The sequence below is a fragment of the Melospiza melodia genome, chromosome W, assembly GCF_035770615.1.
Source record: "Melospiza melodia melodia isolate bMelMel2 chromosome W, bMelMel2.pri, whole genome shotgun sequence".
In the NCBI taxonomy this organism is placed as follows: Eukaryota; Metazoa; Chordata; class Aves; order Passeriformes; family Passerellidae; genus Melospiza; species Melospiza melodia.
In genome coordinates, this window is record NC_086225.1 from 9,342,668 (window position 1) to 9,369,535 (window position 26,868).

At 44.5% G+C, this 26,868-nt stretch overlaps 1 protein-coding gene and 1 pseudogene across 2 annotated transcripts in view; one reads left to right on the forward strand and one right to left on the reverse strand.

The window, feature by feature from the left end:
* The window catches only part of LOC134431450 (ubiquitin-associated protein 2-like), a 176,335-nt gene that overhangs the window by 144,146 nt on the left and 5,321 nt on the right, over positions 1-26,868 (forward strand). For both annotated transcript variants that reach the window (XM_063179461.1, XM_063179463.1), the window contains exons 21-22: positions 23,762-23,840; positions 25,284-25,498. In XM_063179461.1, the coding sequence (XP_063035531.1) occupies positions 23,762-23,840; positions 25,284-25,498 (294 nt within the window). The remainder of the gene's footprint in view (positions 1-23,761; positions 23,841-25,283; positions 25,499-26,868) is intronic.
* Positions 14,944-22,050, reverse strand: LOC134431412 (interferon-like; annotated as a pseudogene).

Genomic DNA, 26,868 nt, shown 5'->3' on the forward strand with positions numbered 1-26,868 from the left:
AGCAAATCCCAGAGGAGCACTCTGAGCTGCTATCCCTTGTTTTCTGAGTTCTTGCAAATTTTTGTTGATTGTAACTGGATACGGTTGAATCTGGCAGTCCTCAAACCTGAGGTGTCCCACCGGCATTCCATGTCTATATGGCATTCCATATAACATTTCAAACTATGAGAGCCCCGTCTCTGAATGAGGCATCATTCAGATATTAAGCAATGCTAAAGGCAGGCATTTCAACCAGGACGTCCGAGTTTCTAAAATCAATTTAGATAACTGCACTTTCGAGGTCTGATTCATCCTTTCCACTTGTCCTGAACACTGGGGATGCCACGGAGTGTGGTATTCCCACCGAATGCCTGGCACATCAGCCATCTGCTTAATAATCTTTGATGTAAAATGAGTCCCTTTGTCCGAATCTAATACAATTCACCACCCCATATCGGGGTACAATTTCCTCCAGCAATTTTTTGGTCACCGTCTGAGCCGTTGCCTATGGGCTAGGACAAGCCTCCACCCAATGAGTCAATTTGTCCACTATCACAATCACAAATTTGAATCTCCCCACTTTTGGCAACTCTGTGAAATCTACTTGAATTCTTTCAAACGGTTGGCACGCAACGGGGCGACTCCCCAGGGCAGCCTATTTTGCCCTTGTCTTGTTGATTCTCTGACAAATCAGGCACCCTTGTACCTCTTGTTTGGCCAATTCGTAAATTCCCTTGCACCCAAAAAATTTCAAAAATTGTTCTGCCAGGGCTTGTGCCCCCCAATGTGTTCGCTGGTGCAGTTTCCGCAAAATCCTCCTGGTAAAATCTTTAGAAACTAGTTGTCTCCCGTCAGGTAATCTCCACTTACCTTCTCTCAATTCTCCTCCAATGTTTTCATAACATTCAATCTTCTTTTGGGAGGTCTGAGGAGGATCATCGGGGACCTCAGTCCCTGTGGTCTCCGGGATACTCACCGTTATCAATGCCGCGGTTTTGGCTTCCTGATCCACCAAATTGTTTCCCCTGGTCTGGAACTGAATTCCTGCCTGGTGTCCCTTTACATGGACCAGCCTAATTTCCTCCGGCCCCCTTAGAGCTTCTAAGATTTGCCAGATCAGTTCTCCATGCATCAGTCCTTTCCCCTCGTGTTGATCAGCCCCCTTGCCTCCCAAATTTTCCCAAAAGTGTGGATCACATCAAAGGCATACCTAGAATCTGTAAAAATTGTTCCCTTTCTCCCTTTCAGTCCCTTCAGGGCCCTCAGAACTGCGTACAGTTCACAAGCCTGTGCCGACCAACTCGCACTCAGGGGACCTGCTTCAATCACCTTTCAGATCCTTCCATCCACGACTGTGTATCCTGATTTCCTTTTCCCCTCAACTACTCTGCTTGATCCATCCACAAACTACTTCTCTCCTTCATCCAACTCTTCCTCTTCTAAATCCTCCCTGATTTTTGTTTGCAATCCAACCACCTCCATGCAATTGTGAATCAGTTCCTCTGAAGCTTCCCCAAACAAAAATTGCGCAGGGTTCTGTGTGGTTGTTGTTCTCAATTCCAAGTCCTGCAAGTGAATCAAAATGGCCTCATACTTTAACAATCTAGCATCAGTGAGCCATTTGTCTGCCTTCTGCTGTAGTATGCCCAGCACGTTGTGCGGTGCAAATACTACCAACGGTGCGCCGAAGGTTACCTTCTTGCCTCCCTCCACCAGCAATGCTACAGCGACAATCACCTGCAAACAGGTGGGCCAGCCCCTGCTTACTGGGTCCAAAAGCCTCAACAAGTAACCCACCGGTTTCCGGACCCCCGCCCAGTCCAGCATCAGCCCCCCATGTGCTGTGTGACTGCTCACATCCACGAACAACTGAAAGGGTCGCTTCACATCAGGGAGGCTCAGCACTGGTGCCTCTGTGAGTGCTTCCTTGACACCCCTGAATTCCTCTTTGTCTGTCTTTGTCCATTTGATCCAGTCCGTGGTGAGTTTCTCATATAGAAACTTCACCTTCTCACTGTACCCTTCAATCCACTGCTGGCAATATCCCAAGAACCCCAAAAGCTGTCTGACCTCCCTTTTTGTTTGCGGGGCAGTAAGGCAGTAATCCCTGCCACCCTCTCTGGATCCAATTTCTTTTTGCCCTTGGTTAACCAATGTTCCAAGTACCTGACCTCAGGCTCTGTAATTTGCAACTTCGACTTTGACACCTTCAACCCCTTTTCCCCTAAAAAGTTCAAAAGCTCAATTGTGCTCATCCTTACAACCTCCTCCCTTTGACCTGCAACCAACAAATTGTCTACATATTGTAACAATTTTGTCCCCTCCGTTGGTACGAAATTACTTAAAACTTGCTCAAGTGCCGGCCCAAATAAGTTCAGGGAGTCCACAAAGCCCTGAGGCAACGACGACCACCTAGGCTGCTGCTTTCTGTTCGTCTCTGGATCTTCCCACTGAAAAGCAGAATAATCTCTGCTGTCCTCCGCTAGAGGACAAGTCCAGAAAGCATCCTTCAAGTTGATTACACTGTACCACGTGTTCTCGGGAGAAATGTTATTTAACAAAGTAAAAAGATTCGAGACTGTGTGGAACAAAGTCTTCGTTCTCTGATTCACAGCCATTAAATCTTGCACCAGCCTGAAGCTGCCGTCTGTTTTCTCACAGCCAGAATTGGGGTGTTGTGCCAAGACATGCACGGCTCCAACGTTCCTTTCTTTATCAACTCGTCAATCACCGGTTTCAATCCCTTCCTCCCCTCCATGGAGATGGGATATTGTTTGACCCGTATACAGTCTTCTGGTCTCTCAATTTTGACACGAATCATCTCTATGTGCAGCCTCCCAGCCTCCCCTTGGACATACCACACCCTTGGGTCTATTTTCTCTTCGTCCTGAACGGTGAGTTTATACATACTCACCTTGAGCCGTGACTTTTCCACCGCCAAGCCAATTTCCAGGGCAACCATCATGTCCCGCCCCAGCAAATTGAAATCCACATCCCGTAGCAGTAATATATTTCCTGTACGCTTTTTCTTTTCCGTTTCTATTTCTACATCCTTTATGATTAGAATCTCGAAAGATTCCCCCTTCATCCCGATTAGTATCATGGAGTCGTCGCTCAGAGAGTACCCCTTTGGCAGCTGTTGAACTGCTGTCCATTCTGCCCCCGAGTCTACCATAAACTACATCTCTTGCCTGTGGGGTCCTACTTTGAATTTTATCAAGGGCTCCCTCCGTGTTCCGGACCCCAAACTGAAAAGCCCCTGACACCCCTAATCTTCTTGAAACATTGCCTGGTCCTTGGCTTTGTTGGGACAATTTCTCCGGTTGTGTCCGTTTTGCTTGCAGTAATAGCACTCAAAATCTCTCCTCTGATCGTTCGATCACTTTCCCTGTGAAGAACTCTATTTCTTCGCTCGCGCCTTTTTCGCCGTGTCTTTACCCTGTTCCTGCTGTTGTGCTTCCCTTACCGCAGCCACCAATACCTTGGCTTGGATCTTCTGTTTCTCTTCATCCCATCTCATGTAGACTTTCTGGGCTTCCCAGAGCAGCTCCTGCAATCCTTGTTCCTGCAACCCATCTATCTTTTCTAACTTTTTCCAAATGTCCTTCCAAGATTTAGCCACAAACTGAGTTTTTAGCAAAACCATCCTGACCAGAGAATCGGGATCCGTCCCCGAATACATTCTCAAACCCTTGCGGAGTCTCTCCAATGATTCCGTGGGGGTCTCATCTCTTCCTTGGCACTCCCTGAGTACCTTGCTCATGTTCTGTTCCTTGGGTACCACCTCCCTGATACCCTGAATTATCATATTCCTCAAATGTACCATTTTCTGCCTCCCCTCCTCTGTTGGGACATTCCAGGACAGTTTCTGGTTTGTCTACCTCTCGTTTCCGCTCCTCCCATTAGGGGTCCTCTTTTCCCAATCTTTGATCGTGGCTTGCCTGATCATGTCTCTTTCCTCGCTGTTAAACAGCGATATCAGGATCACTTGGAGATCCCTGTAGGTGTATGTGCTGTTCCCTAGAAATTCATCTAGCCTTTCTGCCACCCTCAAAGGATCATCCATCAATTTTCCCATCTCTTTCTTGAACGCCCTCACATCATTGGTGTAGATTGGCGCATGTACGAAGCCCATCACTCCCAGAGCCGTCGGCACCTCCCGTAAAGGGAAGAAGCTGGCCTTCTCTTCCTCATCCCCACTGTCTCCTGTGGTTGCCCTGCTTGTTAGCCGCCTTATCCGATGGGCCGGGGGAGAGCTGTCTCTGAGGATTGTTACCTGTTTTTCTTCGGTTTTGGGAAGGGTCTGCGGCAGTGCTTGCTCACATGGGAGCGGGGTGCTGCCATCACTTGTTCACGTTGAAGGGAAGGCGCCGCAGCCTGCTCCGGTGGGAGAGGCGGTGCCGAGACCAGACCCAGCAGGATCCCCGCTTCGAGAGGCAACGTGGGCACCAGCTGTGCCCAAGCTGGTCCAGGCTGTGGTGGAGGAACAAGGTAAGGAGGTGGAGGATTGTCCAAAGGTTCCCATTCCTTTTCCCTTTTTGCCGCGCGTTGGAGGGCTCGTACCGGATATAAACTTGTACGAGCGTACCTCCACATCTCTACATACTCAATTTCCTCAAAATCCTGCGGGCAGCGATCAAATACATGATCATACAAGGACTCACAAGTCCAATCCTCAAATGTGCCGAAAATCGGCCACACCACGTATTTTCCGATCTCCTTCCCTCCCCATTTTTCCATACAAAAATGGACCATTTTCTCCTTGGATCTGCTTGCTGTCCTTGGGCTCTCGTCCCAATGTTCTAGCATCCACCCCAACAGACTATCTCTTGGGATTTCTGGCAGAACTTTCCCGGGACTCTGGGGAGATTTTTCCTGCAGTTTTCTCTGGAACCTGCTCTTTCCCAACCCCATTTTTCCAAAAATCCCTTCTGCGATTTTCTCATCTTGTCTCCTCCATCTGGGACGCTCATCGTGAGTCCCAATTCTTTGTCAAATGTCAATTTCCAGAGCTTGCGAAATGCCGCCAGTCTTACTCGGTCAAGTGGAGAACCGTTCCGCTGACTTTTTGACTGATCTCCGATTTTCTTGCCTATTTTCTCCAGATCAGAAGGCAGACGGACTCCTAGAATTTTCTAGGACCCTCTCTTCCCCCTCCTGACCCAACCATGACTGATTTTCCCCCTCGAACTCCCTGCAAGTCTTGGGTCCCGCGTGTGTTAAGCAAAAATGTTCCACTCCCCCCTTGACGGACCATGTCCCTTATGGGATGGTGGAAATGCGATCGTGGGGCCCACGCTCCCTTCGTGATAGAATCACGTCTCACACATACTCTTGGTCACACCCCACTCAACCATGCGATACTCACGTTTCCTTTTGCCGCATGGATTCTTCGCGCACATCGATTTTCCTAGTGGAAAAAGCACCTCGGGCTCGGAGATCCCCTGGATCTTGCTGAGATTCCAAGAACTGGACCCGTTTTTATCCCTCTTTGGCTGTGGCTCTGGTTTTGGTTAGGTGATTCTTGATTGGTCTTGCGAACTCCCAATCCCGCTCAGACCGCTGAAATCAGCGGGGTGCCCACCGGAGGGGAAGGGATCCCAAACCTCAAATTCAAATCACGTTGGGTTGTCACCAGATTGTTATAAATGATCAAATCTTGAGCGAAAATTATCAAAAATTTAGCAAAGATTTATTTATTTGTCTGTGAGACCGAAGTTCAGTCTTTGAAACCACCACAGCCAAAAAGACAGTGTCGGGCCTGGGCTCGGTGCCGGGTGAACTCGGATCTGACTTCCCGAGTGTCAGAGTGCCCCCTGTTCATGCTTGCGGCTTTGCACAGAGAGGTTTTATACAGTTTATTCTGCCCGAGGCAAAGATGACCAAATTTTCTTTGTGTCTCTTCACATGCATGGCTTTTGCTTTCCGTGTGCAGGGGTGGACAAAAGCCTCATCCAGGCGTGCCATTGGTGTCAATCGGCTTCAGAGGAGCCGTGTATTCAGATGTATCAGGGTGGCAGTCACTGACTATCTCGATAGATGCAATCAGCAAGGCGATAATCGCTCTTGGGTGGTTCCTGACAACTCAGGAAACCAGCAATCATCAATCATCCTCCTGGAAGCTTCTATTCTTATGTTAAGGCATTGATCGTTATCTTATCTTGTGTCCGAGTACTAGTTGAATCTAAATAAGACAGCTGTTCCCGGCCAGGGTGGTCAAAAGACATGGTTTGGATTTCACAATATTTTATACCATACATTAATAGCATGAATTATCCCTTCCATATATTACATTATGGAATTTAGGGTTTTTCCCCATTTTTTCTTTCATCTTTCAATGTCCAATTTAATTTATCAGCAACCCTAAAGTTTATTTGTAAAAGCAAATATTTTTTTCCATTCATTAATCAGTGGAATCTTTCCCATTGTTTCTTTTATGTCTCAGTGCTAGTTTTATCTACCAGCAGACCCACAGCTTGTTTTTAAAATCTGTCATTCCTCTCAAACTGCTACCAACATCCTGAGCAACAGGGTGTCAGGTTGTATTCTGACTCTGTCAGTGGTTTTGTACTATTGCATTTATTTTAATTTTCCTATTTAATTGTATTTCTGACTTGAGCTCTCCCACTGGTTCGCTTTCAAACTAGTACACTCACCCTTGGTAGGAGAAGCAGTGGGAGGACAAAGGCACCATAGTGGCAGCCAATCCTCTGGGAAGCAACCGTCTGGCACTAAACCCCACCTGTCTCCACTCTGATCCTGAGAGCAAGAGAGAGAGAGAAGCTGAGCCCAGCCCCTCACCCTCCAGCCAAAATCTGAAGGTATCTCTGCTCTCCCTAAGAGAAAACCCCCCCATCTAAGAGAGTAGCCAGCTTCACCCTTCCCCTCCACTTTGGCCACTTCTTTTGTCTCTTAAGTACCAGTCATTATCATCTCCCAGGTAACAAATGGGACAAAATTCCCTGAGAGAAAGAAAAAAAAATAGGAAAAATCCTAACCCTCAACAGTGACAGACATGTTTTCCAAGTCTTTTACTAGTTTTTTTGGATTCTGCACTTGTTCAGGGCAAGGACTGGTGATGTTAAAGTGGGGGTCTGCTACAGGCTGCCTGACCAGGAAGACCAAACTGATGAGGCCCTCTATAAACAGATAGGAGCAGCCTCACATTCACAAGCCCTGGTCATCATCGAGGTGGGGACTTCACCCCGACATCTGCTGGAAGGACAGTACCACAGCAGGGCACAAGCAATCCAAGAGTTTACAGGAATATGTTGATGACAACTTCCTTCTCCAAGTGTTAGAGGAGCCAACAAGGAGAGGTGTTATGTTGGACCTTGTTCTTGCCAACAAGAAGGGGCTGATGGGGAATGTGAAGCTCAAGGGCAGCCTGGGCTGCAGTGATCATTGTGAGAAATGACTGCTTAAAATTTCAAAGGTTTATTAAACCTTAACAAAAATACAACAAAAGGACTAAAGTGACCTGGCTTAGGGCAAATTTGGGAGAAAACCTTCAAAGGAGGCCCCTCCAAAAAGCAAATCCACATGGCCCCTCCCCCCAATCGGTTTGGGAATGATTCCTCAGAGAGAAGTGGAAAGAACCTGTTAATATAACAGGCAAAACACCTCTCAGCACACAAAATGAACAATACCGGATGACAAAACTCTTTCACCGCTCTGAGAAAAGATGACAAATTCAGAAAGTCTCTCCTGGGAGTGGTTGCTCTGTTATCCGTCTCGCTGTCCCTGGGAATGGCTGCTGCAGGCCACAAAGTGCAAACTCTCAATGTTCTCCAGGTCCCAGTCCGGAGCAGGTTTGAGTGGTTCCAAGAAAAGGGAAAGAAAAACAGTCCAGGGAAAATTTGGACTGCCTAGCTAAACTGACTAACAATTAGGAGTAAAAGTAAGAGCAAAGCACGACCAAGAGCAAAGCAAAAGCAAGTGCAAAGAAAAAGCAAAAGCAGCCCTATGTACTGCCCCGTCTCTGTGTCCCGCCAACTGGTGGGGGAGTGAGCAGGCTGACAACAAAACAAAACAAAACTTGGCTCTTCAGAGCCAGTCTTGAAGGCACAGAACATAATATCCAGTATAAACAGAACAGAGGACTTGGGATACAAGCATCATAATGTCACCCTAAGACCCTGATAGTCACAGAGACTCCCAGAGCTTCAATTTTTCATAAGGAAAAATTGAAGCTCTGGGAGTCTTTGTGACTATCAGTCACATGCTCATCTACAAAATGGATGCTCTGCCTTTTTTACCCTTAGCCCCTCCCAAAGTTTTGTCAGTCAACTCCTCTGCCATCCATTGGTGGAGATTACTTTCTTACATCTTGATTGGCGGTCAGGTGTTGTTATGCTGCACCTCTTGGTAATAAGCTGGCCCTCTCCAAATTCCCTGGCTACTGAGGCTATTACAAGGGGGAGGGGAAAGAGGACTATGGGAGGACTATTGCAATAACATCACTATACATTTTATCATCTGCATAATATCTATCTCTTAATTGTGAGAGTCAACTATTACATTATTCATCTATAACACCATGAAATGGTGGAGGTTGAGAACCTTAGAGCAGCAGCAAGCTCACTGCCCTGGACTTCAGGAGAGCAGACTTTGGTCTCTCTGGGGATCTGCTTGGTAAAGTCTCATGGGATAAAGCCCTGGAAGGGAGGTCCAAGAGAACTGGTTGATGTTCAAGGATCGCCTCCTCTAAGCTTAGGAGCAATGCATCCTAATGAAGAGGGAATCAACCAAAAATCCCAGGAAGCCTTCATGGATGAAGAAGGAGCTGCTGGACAAACTTAAACACAAAACGGAAGCCTACAGAGGGTGGAAGTAGGGACATGTAGCCTGGGAGGAATAGAGAGAGATTGAGCAGTCAGGAATCAGGTTAGGAAATCTAAAGCACTAGCAGATGTAAATCTGTCCAAGAACATCAAGGGTAACCCAAAAAAAAAAAAAAAAAAAAAAAAAAAAGAAGCTTCTATAGGTATGTCATTGTATTGGGTTTGTTTGGCCAATCTTTGGTGGTGGGGGAGCTGCTGGAGTGACTTCTGTGAGAAGAAGCCAGCTTTCTCCATGTTCAGCACAGAAGCTTTGTCCATGTTCAGCAGAGCCAATCCCTGGCAGCTCCAAAGACAGATGTGCTGCTGGTCAAGGCTGGGTCAATCAGAAATGGTGGTAATGCATCTGTGAGAACATATTTAAAAAGAAAGAAAAAGTTACTGTGCAGTTGTAATTACAGCCAGAGAAGAGCGGGGTGAGAACATGTGAGAGGAACAACTCTGCAGACATCAAGGTCACTGGACTAGGAGGGGGAGGAGGTGGCCAAGGTACTGGAGCTGAGATTCCCCTGCAGCCTGTGGTGAAGACCATGATGAAGCAGCTGTGCCCCTGAAGCCCATGGAGATCCATGGGGATGTAAAGATGCACCTGCAGCCTGCAGAAGAGACCCACACTGGAGCAGGTGGATGCCTGAGAGGAGACTGTGACCCCATGGGATATTAACATCTCTAATTCAAGTCTGTTTTGCCCATGATGGTATTTGGGTTGTGATCTCTCCTGGTCCTTAACTCATAAAACTTTTGTTATATTTTCTCTCCCCTGTCCAGCTGCAGAGGGGAGTGAGATAGAGGCTTTGGTGGGTACCTGGCATCCAGCTAAGGTCAACCCACTACAATTGGCAATAAAAGAAGGACTTGGCTTGATGGTTGCACTCAAAGACTTGCAGTCATGGGCTCAATGTCCAAGTGGAGATCAGGGATGAGTAGTGTTCCTCAGAGGTTGGTATTGGGGCCAGTGCTGTTTAACATCTTTGTTGGTAACATGGACAGTGGGATTGAGTGCACCCTCAGCAAGTTTGTTGATGACACCATGCTGTGTAGTGCAGTTGTCATGCTGCAGGGAAGGGATCCCATCCAGAGGGACCTTGACAGACTTTAGAGGTGGGTCTGTGCAAACCTCAGAGTTCAAGAAGGCCAAGTGCAAGATCCTGCACCTGAGTCAAGGCAATTCCAAGCACAAGTATAGGCTAGGAAAAGAATGGATTGAGTGTAGCCCTGGGGAGAAGGACTTTAACATGTTGGTGGATGAGAAACTCAACATGCCTCGGCAATTTGCTCTGGCAGCCCAGAAGGCCAAGTGTACCCTGGGCTGCATGAAAAGAAGTATGACCAGCAGGTCAAGGGAGGTGATTCTTCCTGTCTACTCTGCTCTTGTGAGATCCCACCTGTAGTACTGTAATCAGCTCTGGAGCCCCCAACATAGGAAGGATGTGGACCTGATGGAGTGAGTCCAGAGAAGGCCTTGAAGATAATCAGAGGGCTGGAGCATTTCTCCTATGAACACAGGCTGAGACAGTTTGGGCTGTTCACCCTGGGAAGAGAAGGCTCCAGGGAGACCTTGTAGCAGCCTTTCAGTACTTTAAGGGGGCCTACAAAAGAGCTGGAGAGGGTCTGTTTACAAAGGCATGGAATGACAGGGCAAGGGGTAATGGCTTTAAACTGAAAGAAGGTACATTTAAATTGGATAATAGGAAGAAATTATTTCTTATGAGGGTGGTGAGGTACTGAAACAGATTGCCAAGAGAAGTTGTGGCTGCCCCATTCCTGGAAGTGTTCAAGGCCAGGCTGGACAGGGCTCTGAGCAGCCTGGTCTAAGGGAAGGTGTTCCTGCCCATGGCACAAGGGGGTGGGGCGGGGGTTGGAACCAGATGATCTTTAAAGTCCCTTCATACCCAAACCATTCCGTGATTCTGTATACTGGACATGACATTCTATGGTATGGAATATACCTCTGGCCAGTCCAGATTAGCTGTCCTGGACATGCTCCCTCACCGACTGTTGTGTACCTCTGCCCTGGCAGAGCATGAGATGCAAAGAAATCCTTGACTCAGGGTAAGCATCACTTAGCAACAACCAAGACAAGTGTGTTATCAATAATTTTCTCATACTGAATCTAAAGCAGCGCTGTACTAGCTACTAAGAAAAACTGAACTCTATCCCAGCTGAAACCAGAGAAGACAGTGTGAAGGGCAGTTTCGGGGGCAGATATTTGTAAGTTGGTGGTTGGAGGGTGTCTTGACTTAGGGCAAATTTGGGAGAAAACCTCCAAATGGGATCCTTCCAGAAAGCAAATTCAAGCAGCCTCTCCCCCAACCAGTTCAGGAAAAAATTTCCTTGGAGAAAAGTGGATAAAACTGTTTATTTAACAGGCAAAGCATTCACCAGCATGAAAAAATGAACAATATTAAACAACAAAACATCTCACTGCTCCAAAGAGATGGCAAACTCAGAAAGTCCCTTTCATGAGGTGTAGCTCGGCTCACTTAGTCTCTTATCAGTCCCTCTGGTGCTGGAATGCAGCATCCCAGCCCTGGGGGGCCACAGGTGTGAGCTTCTGGTGTTTTTCTGAGTTCTTCAGTCCAGAGCAGGTTTGAACAGTTACAAGAAAAAGAAAAAAACACAGTCCAGGCAACTTGTCTGCCTCAGCTAGCAAAAAACTAACTAAAAGCAAAGGAGAGCTCTCTCCCACTGTCCACTACAGACAACACGATCTCTGAGAAGGATGCGGGGAGCAAGTGCAGTCTCTGATAACAAACTCCACGCTTCATCAGTGAGACCAAAATTTTCACCTTCAGACGAATTTGTAATTATCTCCAAAATCCCTAGGTGATTCAGTTTTCCAATGCAGGCATGCTGTGTGATGAGAGCAATCCACTTGCTCTATGTGGCATTGGTGGCATGGTGGGTAGAGGGAACCTTTGCTTTGAACATCCACTCCAGCACCAGTAGTCGGGGTGCCGGGAAGAGTTGTGCTTCTGTGCCTATTACCTCTGAGGTGGCTTGGACTCATTCTTGTTGGTTGGTGGAGACATTGTTGTGATCTTATTGATGACATCGGTGGGAATCTGACACCGTCCATCTTGGTGCTTTACTCTCAGGAACTGGATCTCTCAAGCATGTCCCTTAACTTTGCTCTTCTTGATGGTGAAACTGGCTTTCAGGAGAATCTGAATGATTTTCTCTCCTTTCTCAAAAAGCTCTGCTGCTGTGTTCCCCCACACAATGATGTCATCGATGTACTGCAGATGTTCTGGAGCCTTACCCTTTTCTAGTGCAGTCTGAATCAGTCTGTGGCTGATGGTGGGACTGTGTTTCTATCAAGCAAGCTAAGCGGGTAAAACCACTATGGTATGGTGGGCAGTGGTCCAAATATAAGTATGGACAGACTTGGCAGATTGATTACATTTCACTGCCTCAGACACACCAAGGTAAGCGCTATGTCCTCACAGTGGTAGAAGCCACCACTGGATGGTTGGAAACCTACCCTGTGTCTCACGCTACAGCCTGTAACACCATCCTGGGCCTTGAAAAGCAGGTCCTTTGGAGGCATGGTACCCCTGAGAGGATTGAGTCAGACAATGGGACTCATTGCAAGAACAGCCTTATCAACAGCTAGGCTAGGGAACATGGCATTGAGTGGGTGTACCATATCCCTTACCATGCACCAGCTGCAGGCAAAATGGAGAGGTACAATGGACTGTTAAAAACCATCTTGAAAGCATTGGATGGGGGATCTTTCAAAAACTGAGAGCAGCATCTAGCAAAGGCCACCTGGGTAGTTAACACCTGAGGTTCCACCAACCGAGCAGGCCCTGCCCAATCTGAGCCCCTGCATATAGTAGACGGAGACAAAGTCCTAGTGGTGCGTGTCAGAGGTTTGTTAGAGAAGACAGTTTGGATCAATTCTGCCTCAAATACAAATAAACCCATTTGTGGAGTTGTCTTTGCTCAGGGACCAGGTTGCACATGGTGGATAATGCAGAAAGATGGAACAACACAATGTGTACCTCAGGGAGATCTGATTGTTGGGTGAGAACCATATGTAAATATCACTGTTTGCTGAATGTCACTGCCATTGTCTGTATATAGCTGTATACTGTATATATATATATATATATACATATATATATATATGTATAATGTATGTGTTTGTTAAGTTAGAATATGTATTAGTTTTGGTAGTAAGCTGACGATATGGGGATATGGGGTGGAATGTCCTTGGTTGACTTTATGATGCTTGTATCCCCAATCGTCTGTTTGTGCTGGATATTGTTCTGCACTGTCACAGACATCTTTTCGTAAAAATCCTTTCTTTAGGATTTTCCCTTCTGGGAAGCTGAGGCCCCAGAAAAAGAATGTAAACAATGGTTATCTGCTGCTGTGGAATGCAACAGGTGCACCTGTGATTGGCCCATGTTGGATGTGTACAATTAATGGCCAATCAAGGACCGAGCTCTCTCTGGGACAGAGTCGGAGAGAGCTCTTTCGTTATTCATTCCTTTTCTATTCTTAGCTTAGCTAGCCTTCTGAGAACTTTTCCTTCTATTTCTTTTTAGTATAGTTATAATGTAATATATATCATAAAATAATAAATCAAGCCTTCTGAACATGAGGTCAACATTCTCGTCTCTCTCTCATCCTGAAGACCCTTGTGACCACTGTCACACTGCACCTTTTAAGGCTGGTTCCGAGAGTGAAGGGGGAGAGAAGCTGCTAAGAGCTTCCTCTGTGCCCAGCAAAACTAATAGCTGGCTAGCTCTGAGAATTGACAACCTGTTAAACCATTAATAAAGCTAGATCTGCCTCTGTGAGATTCATATTTTAAAGACAGGCAAGCCTGGGAAAAAACTCTCTTTCTTCCCGCTTTTAGAGAGAGAAGTTCCCTCTCCCCCTCCCGGCGTGGTGAGCTGGGGGAGGGGAGGCTGCAGGGCTCCGGTGTGCTGCAGCTGAGTCCTAGCCTGGTTGCTGAGATCTTAGCCATTCCCCTCCCCCCTCTCCCCCAGTGCATCTGCTGAAGAAACTTTCATAGTAAACAGCAGGGCCTAAGCCCGGCAGAGATCACATGACCACCCGCAGGCCTGGGCTAGATATTAACTCTTTCACTGCACAGATGAAACTTGCAAAATGTTGATCCTCTCTCAAGTGAAAGAGTGAAGACACATAGAAGATAACATAAGACACTGAGGTCAAAAAAGAAGAAGTCAAATTCCAGATGGGAGAAGAATGAGGAGATGCCTTAGTTTTGGGCTGAAATCCGCTTGTAAGGTTATGGAGAAAAATATAATTGATTCATCAGACTCTTTTTCCCTGTAAAATTAAATGCATTGGGGGATGTAGCATTCTAACCATAGCCATGAACAGAGGCACCAGTGTTGAAATAAGTAGATGTTGCAGTAGCTGTGATCAAATGAGAAGTTTGAACAGAAAGAAATGAGAGAGATGAGATGATGAGATGAGATGAGATGAGATGAGATGAGATGAGATGAGATGAGATGAATGAGATGAGATGAGATGAGAAACATTGCCCCAGGAATGGAAGAAAATCTCTTTTTCCCAGAGATGGATGAAGAGAACTTTTGTTTTTATGCTACAACAGCTCATCCTTAAAAATGGCACCCCCATAAGTTGACATGGCCCAGGAACACAGCTGTGAGAAGGCTGTGAAAGATGGGAAGGACTTCACAAATGCAGATTCCCAGGTGGTTGCTATTTGTGGAAATTTAAAACCACAAGCGAACTGTTTCTTGTGGAGAAGTCTCCATCGCGTGGCAAGAGAGACTCCTCTCCCTAAGTGAACTGAAGAAAGACTATTTTAGAGGTGGTAACTTGACTGAAAATACCAGGTTTTGTCTCTGTGCATTCAGTGGGAAAGGAAAGAGGATCTGGGGAGCAGAAAAAGTGTTTTAAAGGTTTATTCTGATTCTTATTATTCTTCATTTAGTTCTGTTTATTAAGTTTTCTGTATACCCTTTAAAGTTTGAGCCTGCTTTGTTCTCCTGTTAATTCCTATCTTGCAGCAGAAAATGAGTAATTCTAGTGGGTGCATTGGCATTTGGCCAGCGCTCAACCCACCTCATTATTTGGTGCATTGGCCAGGAAACAAAAAATTGGTGAACCAAAACCGCTACATGAAACTGGTGTTTCCGCCAAGTTTCGAACTGAAACAGCCACAGAGGGTGAAGGAGCAGCTGATGCTGGTAGTGAGTGAGCAGTTTCCTTCATGTGGAATGCTGTTCTGGCCTGTCTGTACTGGTTGGTTTGAGCCATGTTGGGTGGTAGTGTTTGGGGGGCATATCTTTTGGTTTGCTAATGATGTGTTGGGGTGAGGAAGGCCTAGGCCAATGTACTTTATGTAGTTAGGCAGGTACCCCGACCACTGGTGTGACCACAGGCAGAAGCATCCTGGGCCAGTTGTTGTTGTAGGAGAACAATGAGTAGTGCATGTCCTATGCTTTTTTTTGGCTTTTTGGTGGTTCTTGGGTAGGTTTGGTAGCACTGAGGTGCTGTTCCTTGTCCAAATCTCCCCAGGCCTTGGTGAGCCCCTTCCTTGCCTCTTTCAGGTGCACTTTGTCCATGCCACCCTGCTAGGCCACAAGCAGTGCTGTAGCGTTGCTGAATGATTGTGATGGGGTGGTGGAGATGGCTTTCATATCTTGGCAGTGGGAGACAGTTTGGAAGGGAGAGGGGTAGTGGTGGAAGAGGAGGAGTATGTAGGGCAGGCAGCATGTTGTTTGGGCAAGTGTGTGCTTGAGGGTCCAGCATCAGTGGGAGATGTCTGTGGACTTGGAGGGATATTGTGGGTCCCTGAGAGTGGCCTGCTGTCCAGAGCCTTCAACCAGGGCAGGAGGCATCAGTGGGATGGGCTGCAGGAGGGAGGCTTATCCCTGCTTGCCTGTGGAGATCCTGTCTTTGCCCTTCATGCATATGTATGATGGCCTTCTTCTCTTTAAAGCACAGCAATTTTCTCCAGTGCATGGACTGTGTCACAGACTGGCCCCAGCCGCACCATGGTCATGCCTGTTTCCCTGTTGGCACAGGCACCTGACTAGAAAAGGTATGAGCAGTGCTGAGCAATCCCAGCCCTTGCTGCTGTTGCCTCCACTCAATCTGTGGCTGCTGATGTTGGCTCAAGATGGGCATTTGATGCAGGTGTGCTTGGTGGGGGACAGGAGCTGGTTGACTCTTCATCTGCCACATGAGTGTGTCCACATGTTCAGAGCAGACTCAAGCTTTGAGTTGGACATGGTCCCAGAGGCAGGTGCAGATGAAGTCCTGGATGAGCCTGAAGTATTTGTTGATACTGAATGGCAGGTTGTGAGGCCCTTGGCCTTCAAAGAGCATGCCATTGCCTGGCATGCATTGCTCCAGGTGGTGGATGTAATGCTGGAGGTTGTCAAGGTCCTGCCATGCCTGGGTATCCCAGTGTTGGGGAGTGCTGGGACTGCTGAGGATGTACAAGAGGTGCTGGAGGATGTGGGGGGCTGTGGCGACAGCTTGCTGTGGGTAGTTGATGTGGAGGAGGATGTTGAAGGCAAATGGCACATGCTGGTGGTGGCAGTGCTGTGGTGGGCTGGGAGCTGTCCTGGGGGAAGTTGATGTCACAGGGATGCAGGTGGCAGCAAGCAAGGGCTGTGGCAAAAGCCAGCAGGAGGAGTAGGAGCACCAGGGTGCAGCGAGGTGTATTTGGCCTTCAAGGGCAGAGAAGGTCAGAGTCCAGCTAGCTGAGGTTAAGGCCGACACCCAGCTGCATAGTCTGCCAGCACCCCTCAGCGTCGTAAGGCCTCGGGCTGTGCTGGTTGCAGACTGGATCGCTGCTAAACTATGAGAAGGAAGGAGCTGGACACTCGCTGGGGGCGAAATAGATTTATTGGAAAACCCACGACACCAGCCAGGGAGGTACCCCCTGACAAACCAGCAAATGACCCAGAACAAAAGGTGCCTCAGGGTTATAAAGGGAAGGAGTGGACCTGGGAGGGGTTTACAGAAGACCAATAGGGGGAGAAGAGGGGATGAGCTTAACACAAATGACATAGTGGAGAGCCCAACAGGTACCAGGCATGGGAGGGGCCCCGGGACCACAGCCAACCACAACCCTCAAAGAGGAGAAGCTTCTGGAATACTAGGTGGAGTGGGGGGTGATTGACTTGGCCCAGGGAGGAGAAAAGGCATACATATAAGGGAAAAGGGGGAGGAGGAATTATATAACCTAAAAGATTGACAATATAACTGGCAGGGCTGTGGTGGGAAAACTGAGGAGGGCAGAACTATTTTACACAAAATGGGGGGGAGCAGATACATAAAATGGGGGAGGAATTAAATGAACTTAATGAACACACTACAACACCAGGGCACCATGCTGCAGGCAGGGCTGTGGGTGCTGCATGGCAGGAGTCTGGTCAGGCTTGGTGGTGGGTGAGAGTAAATGCTGTGCTTGGATTGCTTCTGGGCAGCCAACTTTAGATATTTCTGTGGCCTTTCTTTGATCATCATCTAGACAGCATTTCTGTTTAAATTTTCAGTTTTACTTTCTGTTTACTTTCTCCTGAGGGCTGCTGTTGAAGTGTGGGGAAAACCTGGCTCCTGTGTGTTGCTTTAAGAGTATGGATTTAACTTTTGCCTGACAGAGCATCTTCAAGGACTCACTGAGACAGTTTCACAAAGTCCAATATAGATAGTTTATTGAGGGGACAGATTCAGAATTGCCGTTGATAAATGCTCTTGCTGTGTTAATGCTAAATATCCTAAGGCTAGCCAATGATTAATTAAGCTAAGAATCCACAGTTCACTAAAGTTAACTTCACATTTAATTAAGCTTACTTTCATCTGGGTGTCATCTGCTAAGTGCAATTTCTTACTGAAAGAGGCATCTCTGCTAAGGAAGAAAGGAAAATGAGTCAGAACTGTCAATCTGCCCAGCAATCAGTGAAGTGTCTCCTCTTAAGGAGGTGTTTCTCCTCTCCACCAAGTGTTTGCAAAGGACCAGATTTATAATTTTGAGGAGATGAGAATAGGTCATAATTTATAAACTTTTAACAAGACTTGTTATGTGTGGATAAGGGAGTATGAGGCTACTGTCTAATAGAGGCATGAGTGCTCTTCTGTGAGGCTTCTCTGCTTGTTTTTCCAGCTTGACTGAGACATCAAGCTGAGGCCTTTGCTTCACCCCAGACATCATTCAGTTGTTAAGATAAGCATGCCCTTGCTCAAGCCAGGTGCAAGATAAGCAAGTGGCTCAGCTCAAGTTCTTGCTCAACTAGTCTCATCAATTCTCCACATTTTGAGGCAACAAGCCTGACAGTTTTCTACACTGTGCTGTTATGGTTCAGTGGGTGATGAAAGCATGGTGGCAGAGGTTTTTGGGGTAGCTGTACTGGGGATGCATTTTAGGGTTTCCTTTTTGTCTCTTTTGTGAGTGGTCTTGCTTGGTTTTATTTTTAAATTTGTCAACCAACACCTTTTTTTCTTCTTTCATACTCTTATTATTTGTATATATGAGTTAATGTATGCTTTCTTTTATTTCTTATTGACAAAAATGTTTGGTTTGTTGGTCTTTTTTTTTCCCCCTGTGAAATACACCCATCACTTGTTTTAAAATTTTAAAAGTTTAATAGTAATAAAATGGTTATAAAAAATAGTAATACAAATTAGAACAATAAGAATTTGGACTATCAGAGTTAGGACAATAAAGGACAATAAAAGCAAAGAATACAAATGTTCTGATGCTTTCTTTAAAAAAGCATGGCTCGCTAACAAAGGATTAACCCTTAAAAGCAAATAGCCTGTTGCATATTCATATATCTCATACATGATGCATACATTCCTTTCAAACTAGGGATTTCTCTGGTTATTGTCAATTTCCCCACCCTTCCTCTTGTAAATCATGGTCAGACTCCATGGAGTCTGCAAGGAGACTCATTCTTCACATAAGGAGGCAATAATTCTTTCTCTTTGGGATTTTAGTGTCTTGTTGCTGTTATCTCTGTGCGAAGACTTTCTTGATTATCTCATCTCTTTCTTGAGCTAGTTAAAAAGTATCTTACATAGCATAGTTTCTATTTTAACATTATGTTATAACTTAAAACTATATTTAACGCACTACTTAAGAAAATTAATGCAGCGTAACTTTCTACCATAACACATATAATATTAATTTTAATATTTGTGAAAAGCTAATAATAAAATATGCATTTTTCACAGCCCCCACCTTTCCCTATAACATCTACAACCTTGCTGATGGAAGAATGTTTCCTCTCTCTCTGCAAATATCTTGAAGAATGTTTTTGGGGTCATATGTCATTTCCCCCCAGTTTCTCCTCAGTGTGTTGATATTTATAAATAAATGCATAAATGTTGTGAAGGTTTTTCCATCAACTATGCATGCAATGGTTGTGGTTTCTAGATTTTTCAGTATTTTTATTGTGTTTTGAATTTGTTGTGGAAATTAGGCAACATTAGATGTATGGGAGGCAGGAACTGGTAGAAATAATTGTCTTTGACATGCTGGTCTGTTTACACCTTGAAAGTGAAAGTGGGCTGAGTCCCAAGTGCAAGTCATCACTGCTTCCTGGGAAGCTTCTAGTAGAGAGAGGTACTGGTGGCTGCTGATGTAGTGAGTTGGGGGAGGAGTATGTGTATGCTTTTTAAAATTTAATTCAATTTCTTAATGCCTATGTTCATGCTGTAAATTCTCACTGTGTTGTTTTTGGGAGTTTTGTTTGTTTTGTTTTAATTTTGGTGTATATTACATTGGGATATGCTGTCTTTTCTGTTAGTCTGTTGCAGGCTGCCTGTGTAGTAGAGATCTTATAAATGCCTTAGCTGGTGTGCGTGCTACCTAGTGAGCTGCTTGGTGGAACTTAGTTCTATTACATCAAAACACATTGATTTTCAGTCCTTTTCTGTCTTGCATTTTGAGTCTATTCCTGATATGTCAGTTTTGACTTTAGGCACCTTCTTCTGCATGCCTTCTGTAGGTCAGGAAATACCCATGTTGTTTGATGAGCAGAGTATCTCTTCTGATGTTTTCCTATGGGTGGGAATGAAATGTAAACATAACTGGTTTGCACTCGTAATTTCTAATGTTTTTTGTTTGGAATGTGTGTATGCACAGGTGTGTGGGATAGGAATATTCAGTGCTGATGTGGTTTTCCTGTCGTGGTTTAATGCCAGCCAGGCACCAAGCCCCAAGCAGCCACTCACTCACTCCCCCACCAGAGGTATCAGGGTGAGACTCAGAAGAGTAAAACCTTGAAAACTTGTGGGTTGAGATACAGATAATTTAATAGGAAAATCAAAAGCTGCACACACAAACAAAGCAAAACAAGGAAGTAATTCACTGCTTTCCATGGGCAGGCAGGTGTTCAGCCACCTTCAAGAAAGCAAGGCTCCATCACATGTAAATGGGGACTTGGGGAAACAAACTCCATCATTCCAAATGTATTCCCCCCCTTCCTTCTTCCTCAAGCTTTATATGCTGAGCATGATGTCTCATGGTCTGGAATATCCCTCCAGTCAGTTGGGGTCACCTGTCCCAGCTGTGTCTCCTCCCAACCTCCCACTCACCCCCAGCCTCCTCCCCAGCATGGCTGTACCAGGAGCAGAAAAGGCCTTGACTCTGTGTAAGCTCAGCAATAAGAAAAACATCTCTATATTGTGACCGTGTTTTTTTCTGAAAAATCCTTTAACCAGGATTTCTTCTCCTGGGAAGATGAGAAGCCTCAGCTTCTCCATGTTTTGCTGCTCTGGAAGGTGGTCTGGAGATTGTTTATCCAAACATGTGAATTGTTTTAACTTAATGACCAATCACCATCAGCTGTGTCAGACTCTGAGGAGTCAGTCACGAACTTTCATTATCATTCTTGTTGAGCCATCTGATGTATCCTTTTTCTTTAGTATAGTTTTAGTATAGCAATAATATAATATAATATAATATAATATAATATAATATAATATAATATAATATAATATAATATAATATAATATAATATAATATAATATAATATAATATAATATATCAGCCTTCTGAGAACATGGGGTCAGATTCTCATCTCTTCCCTCGTCCTGGGGACCCTCACAAAGACCACACTATATTATCAACCCTGTGTTCAGCACAAATCCAAAGCATAGCACCATACCAGCCACTGGGAAGAAAATTAACTCTACCCTGGCTAAAACCAGCACATCTTCTACCTGAGGGGCAGTAGTAATAATTGCAATCCTTAGATCCTGTTCTCATGTGGATTTGGTTTTATTTTTTCTGATTTATATAGGGAAAAAATGCTACTGTGTCAGTTCCAGTTCATGTCCAATGAATCCTGTTCAGATCTCTTTTCCAAATCTGCTTTTTGCGTTATGATGTTCCTTAGAATGAGATGGGAGTGCTGCTTTTGAGTAACCTGCAAAGATTTTTAATATGAATTTGGTTGTTTTGCTAAGTGATTCATGCTGGAGGTGCTGAGATGGAATCAACTGGGAAGGAAAGGAGGATTAAATATAACACAGTTTCAAATTACAGAAAACACCAGCAATACTAAATCCTTGCCAGATGGTTTCATGTTCAGTGATGGAGGACTGGGTTTAGGAGATGGGAGGGATGGGCAGAAATGCAGCAAGGCAGAAGGTGCTGGGAAATTTGCAGAGAGGGGTATGAAGGAGGAGGATGCTTTTCCAATGTTGAAGACTGTGAAATGGATACGTAAATGGTTAAAGCATTAACTCTTTGTGCTGGTTTGAAGGCAAGCCAGCAGGAGGAATTAACTCCACGCAAATATGTTGCAAGAGATTCCAAATCAGAACTACAATTTAATAGGACAATTACAAAAATGGCAATACTACAGGAACATTGGCTTAAACCAACAAAGTCAGAATATAGCCAGACACCCTGTTGGTTAGGGTGGTGGTAGCAGTCCCGTTAGAGTGATGGATGTGGCCTTGTCCAAGCAATGATCCTGTAGAAAGGTCTGGTCCTTCTTTGGAGGTCCAGTGGTTGTATCATGCTGTCCCAAGTCCCAGATTACATACAGGTAGGAATGTTTGGTTCCTCCCTCAGGGCAGGGAATTTCACAATGGGATGATGTAATTCTATGAGTCATGCTGGTGAGTCCTTGATGTCCCATTAGCAGGGATGGCCCCCCCCTTTAGGCTGTGTGCATTGGGCAGCTGTTGCAAACAAGCGACTATTAACAGCTCATCAGAAGGTGATATAGGTGGTGAAAGAATACATACCCGGCATTGTAATGCAAGATACTCGATGGATTAGAGGTGGTGGGGAGAAAACCATGAGAATTAGGAGGAAAATTACTTAGTAGAGTACCAGCCTCATATGTGGAGTTCGCCCAGAAAGGGAAGGGCAGGTTTTTCTCTTTTTGTCCCAAACTGAAGACAAAATATTGCTTTGGTTTTGCTGGCATGTCCTGTCTAAGTGAGAGCTTTCTAGGGTGAGAATTTTCTTACCTTCCTGTAGAAGAATGATCTAGGGCAGTGGTCTCCACCTTTTTTGATTGCACCACCTCATCAGAAAAAAAAATTGTGAGCACTCCCAATATATTTTTATTTATAAATTATATATGTATACTATTGTACTAATATGTATGTCATAAAACATACATGAAAATAAAAAAAAAGGATGAGAACAATTTTTTTCATGCTCTATTTTAATTTTTTTAAAATTGTATTTATTAATTATACCAGAACCAATTACTTCATGCACCCCAGTGGATTGTCTTGTGCACCTCACTTCAGAGACTACTGATCTGAGTTCTCTTGTAACATAGTTTAAGTAAATTTTCCAATCATCAGGTGGTAACTTGTGAAAAATGCATATTTTATTATTGGCTTTTTGCAAATATTAAAATGAATATTATATGTGTTACGTTAGAAAGTTATGCTGTATTAATTTTTTTAAGTAGTGTATTAAATATAGTTTTAGGCTATAACATAATGTTAAAATAGAAACTATGTATGTTGGATATTTTTTTAAAGAAAGGAATGAGGTACTTGCACCAGATAGCAGCCACAGGACACCTAAATCTTTCAGAGAAAAAGAATTTATTGCTCCATTATCAGAAGAAACTAACTTCTTCCCACCTTGCTCAGCCCTGAAGATGCCGTCAGGATTAAGAGGAAGAAGTTGACCATGACCAGACAGAATCCTTTGTTTGAATGGAATTTATGCATCATATATGAGATGTATGAATATGCAACAGGCTATTGTTTTTAAGGGTTAATCCTTTGTTAATGGGTGTCCTTTTTCAGGCTTATTTTGCCCAGAAAAAGGTACCCAGACTGTCCGTAACTCTTTGCTTTTATTGTCTCGTATTGTCCTAAGTCCTAATTGTCCAAATTTTCATTACTCTAATTATATTACTATTATTATAACCATTTTATTACTATTAAACTTTTAAAAAATAGTGATTGGTGTTTTTCACATAACTCTTTTTCAACAGTTTTTAAAATAATTGTACTGTTTTCCTAGCTGATGTTTTTTACTTTTAGAAAACAGAGCATGTTAAAACCTTTAGACTCTTTAGACTACATCCACATTGTGATTATGGTCCTGGCTTCAACCTAGGTCTTTGACCTCTGATGGTCTGTTGCTTCTCCAGACAGTCTCGCTGGAATATGACAGCTCAGAGCTGCGGGTTGGGAGGGGTAAGCGTTTAGTCATTGCCTTTAATTTACCATTAAGAGATTAAGTGTTTGTCTATGATATTAAAAAAGTCTGTAAAATAGGTTTATTTTGAAGTTGAGGATACAGGTAAACCTTCAGCTATGCTGTACATGATAAGGTCAGTTTCTGCCCAAACTTCCTTTAGTTCTTTTAAAAATTTCTTATGCTTATAAGAAATATAAGGGTTATATTATAAAAAATATAAGGGTTCATAAGAGTTGTCCAGCTTAGTTATGATTTCAGCTATCAATAAATGATTATGTCTTTTTCTAAGGATTACTACGGAATTACATTTCCTGCTCCTGCAACCTTGACAGGCAGAGATGGAAGCTTTGCTAACAACCCCTTCTCAGGTGAGTATTATTTAAACATGAGGATGGTGAGTGAGATGTGCTGGTCATCCTGCTGTTGCTGAAAAAGCAGCCATTTTCCCCTTCTGTAGGCAGTTAAACCCATCAGGCCAAACTAGCCAAACAAAAGCAAGCATCTCTCTCTAAACACTGATGTTGATTTTTTTTTTCTTTTTTTTTTTTTTTTCTTTATGGTTTTGGTCAGTAATTCATATGTGACTCAGCAGTTCTTGAGAGTAAGTTGGATGCCCTTTGAGAATAAGTGCAAAATTGTTACAAATTTAAATGGTAGTGTCATCTAGTGTCCTTCCCAAGTGCATATAGGTGCTTGAAAACTATTTCATAGCTTAATTATTCTTCTTGAAATTTGACTGGCTTGCTTTCCTATGTTACTGCTATTTTAATACTTGTATGTTCTCAGCAGGAGCTGTCTCTATCAGGCTCCCTCTCACCCTCTCCAAATCTAATGTACTTCATTCCCAAAAGCACCTGGTCTAAGAAGCCCTTGTTCATTCCTGCTCTTACTCTTCAGTTATTGTTGTGCAAAGATGACTCTAATGCTATCCAGGATTTTCAACCAGTGGTTTTCTTTCACTACAATCTGATTACAGCTTTAAACTGTAGCTATAGGTGTTATAATTCCTATAATGATGATTTTAAGTGTTGTCATACTTTTTGGTAACCAATATAAAGGAATATTAGTTGGGAATGAGATAGATATGAGTGATATATGTCACCTCCCTAAAAACAAGTGAGCATGGTGCTCTGTAGGCCACCAGAAAATGCAAGTGTTCAGGAGTTTTTCTGCTGCATAATCATTTCTCCTGGGAGTCTGCTTTTGGAGTAATAACTGAATTTCCTTTCCTACTTCTTAAAAAAGGTGAGCCATGATGCAAGTCTTGCTTTCCTGGCCTTGAGCTATTGTTTCCAGAACTTTGGTGGTGTGAGGAACCAGACATTAATTCTAGTCATGCTTGGCAAATAAACAGTCTGACAAAAATATGCCTATCACTTCCTGTAAATCCTGACTTGGTTTCAGCCCATGAAGCTTAGCTAATCAGTTTAACCTCTAGGAGAGTCACATTTTAACCCAACAACTATCTGCTCTTTGGCCGTTTACCATAGTTTTGCTTTTAGCATGTTTTATTGCAATGATCTGATATAATGAATCTGCTCAGATTGTGTGAGATAGGTAAGTATTGGTATCTCCATTTTAACAATGGATTAGCCATGGCATGGAGTTCTCTGCCACTAACAAGCAATGTCCCTGTAGCAATCAGGAACAGAGACTGGGAGAGGGCTTCCCATGAACAACTGCAGGCTTTCAAATGTAGGATGTGTTCTCTTCTGTAGTTGTCTACTTGTATTCAGAGATTTTGAATCCTTTGAATTCTCCACTTCTGGTGTAGCATTGATAGCTTTTCTGATGAGTTTGTTCTTTTGCAGGTGACGTAACAAAATTTGGCCGTGGGGATTCTGCCTCCCCTGCTCCTGCTACCACGCTCGCTCAGTCACAGCAGAACCAGACTCAGACTCACCATACAACTCAGCAGCCATTCCTCAATCCGACCCTGCCCCCAGGGTACAGCTACACTGGGTTACCTTATTATGCTGGTGTGCCCGGTGTTCCGAGTGCATTCCAATATGGGCCAACCATGTTTGTAAGTGTGATAGCCTAAACTGTAACCCTCCCTGTGTGCCTCTCTGGTTTTTGCTCTCTTCAGCCCAAACCTTCTACATCTTAGAATCACAGGATGGTTTGGGTTGAAAGGGACCTTAAAGATCATGTAGTTCCAATGCCTCTGTCATGAACAGGGACACCTTTCACTAGACCAGGTTTCTCCAAGCCCCTTCCAACCTGGCCTTGAACACCTCTAGGGATGGGACAGCAACAACTTCTCTGGGCAACCTGTGCCAGTGTCTCACCACCCTCACTGGAAAAAACATCTTCCTTATGTCCAATCTAAATCTACCCTCTTTCACTTTAAAGCCATTCTCCCATGTCCTGTCACTACAGATCCTGGTAAAAAAATGTTTCTGTGTCTTTCTTATAAGCTCCCTTTAAGTACTGAAAAGCCACAATAAGGTATTCCTGGAGCCTTCTCTTCTCCAGGCTTAACAGCCCCAACTCTCTGAGCCCTTCTTCAAAGGAGAGGTGCTCCAGTCTTCTGATCATTTTCATGGCCCTCCTCTAGACCTCTTCTAACAGGTCTTTCTTGTACTGGGGGCCCCAGAACTGGATATGGTACTCCAGGTGGAGTCTCATGGCAGCAGAACAGTCATCTTTCCCAGTCTGTAAGGGATCTCCAAAAACATGCAAGCATGAGAAAATAGCTGCAGTCTCTTCCTCAAGAAAATGGTAAATTTAAAAGGCCAGAGCTCATAGATTCTTCCTGTGCAGGTTACTATAAATAGCAGACAGCTGCAGCTCTTGGACTTGGTGTTCCTGAAAGCCTGTAGCGCCCTCCAGATAGTCAAAGGGAGATCCAAAGCTGTCAGAGAGCCGAGAATGCCTAAGAAATCCTTTTGAGGATGGAGGAGACTGGATTAATTCAGAGAGCAGGGAGTCTCAGGAGGGAAAATGTTATTTGGGAAGAGGGATGCTCCAAGCAGAAGGGTAGATGACTCTATTTTAAGACCCTGTATGACTGTGTCTTATGAAATAGACTTGGACAGAAGTTGGTGTTTCATTTGATTCTGTGGGTGACAATTTGCTTTTTACAGTCAGTGTATGAAAGAGATTCAACAAGGCCAAGTACTGGGTCCTGCACTTGGTCACACCAAACCCCTGCAGTGCTACAGGCTGGGGCAGAGTGGCTGGAAAGTGGCCCAGCAGAAAAGGACCTAGGGGTGCTGGTCAACAGCCAGCTGAACTGATGCTGTTGAGTCAGGGACAGAATGAAAGATTCCAGTCTTCATAAGGTGAATCAGAAGGCCCATTTAATGAAAGTAGCGGGTCCTTTTATAATGCGACTCACTAAGGTGAGACTTGATTGGTCTCAAAGTAAAAACCTCTCACACTATTGGTGAA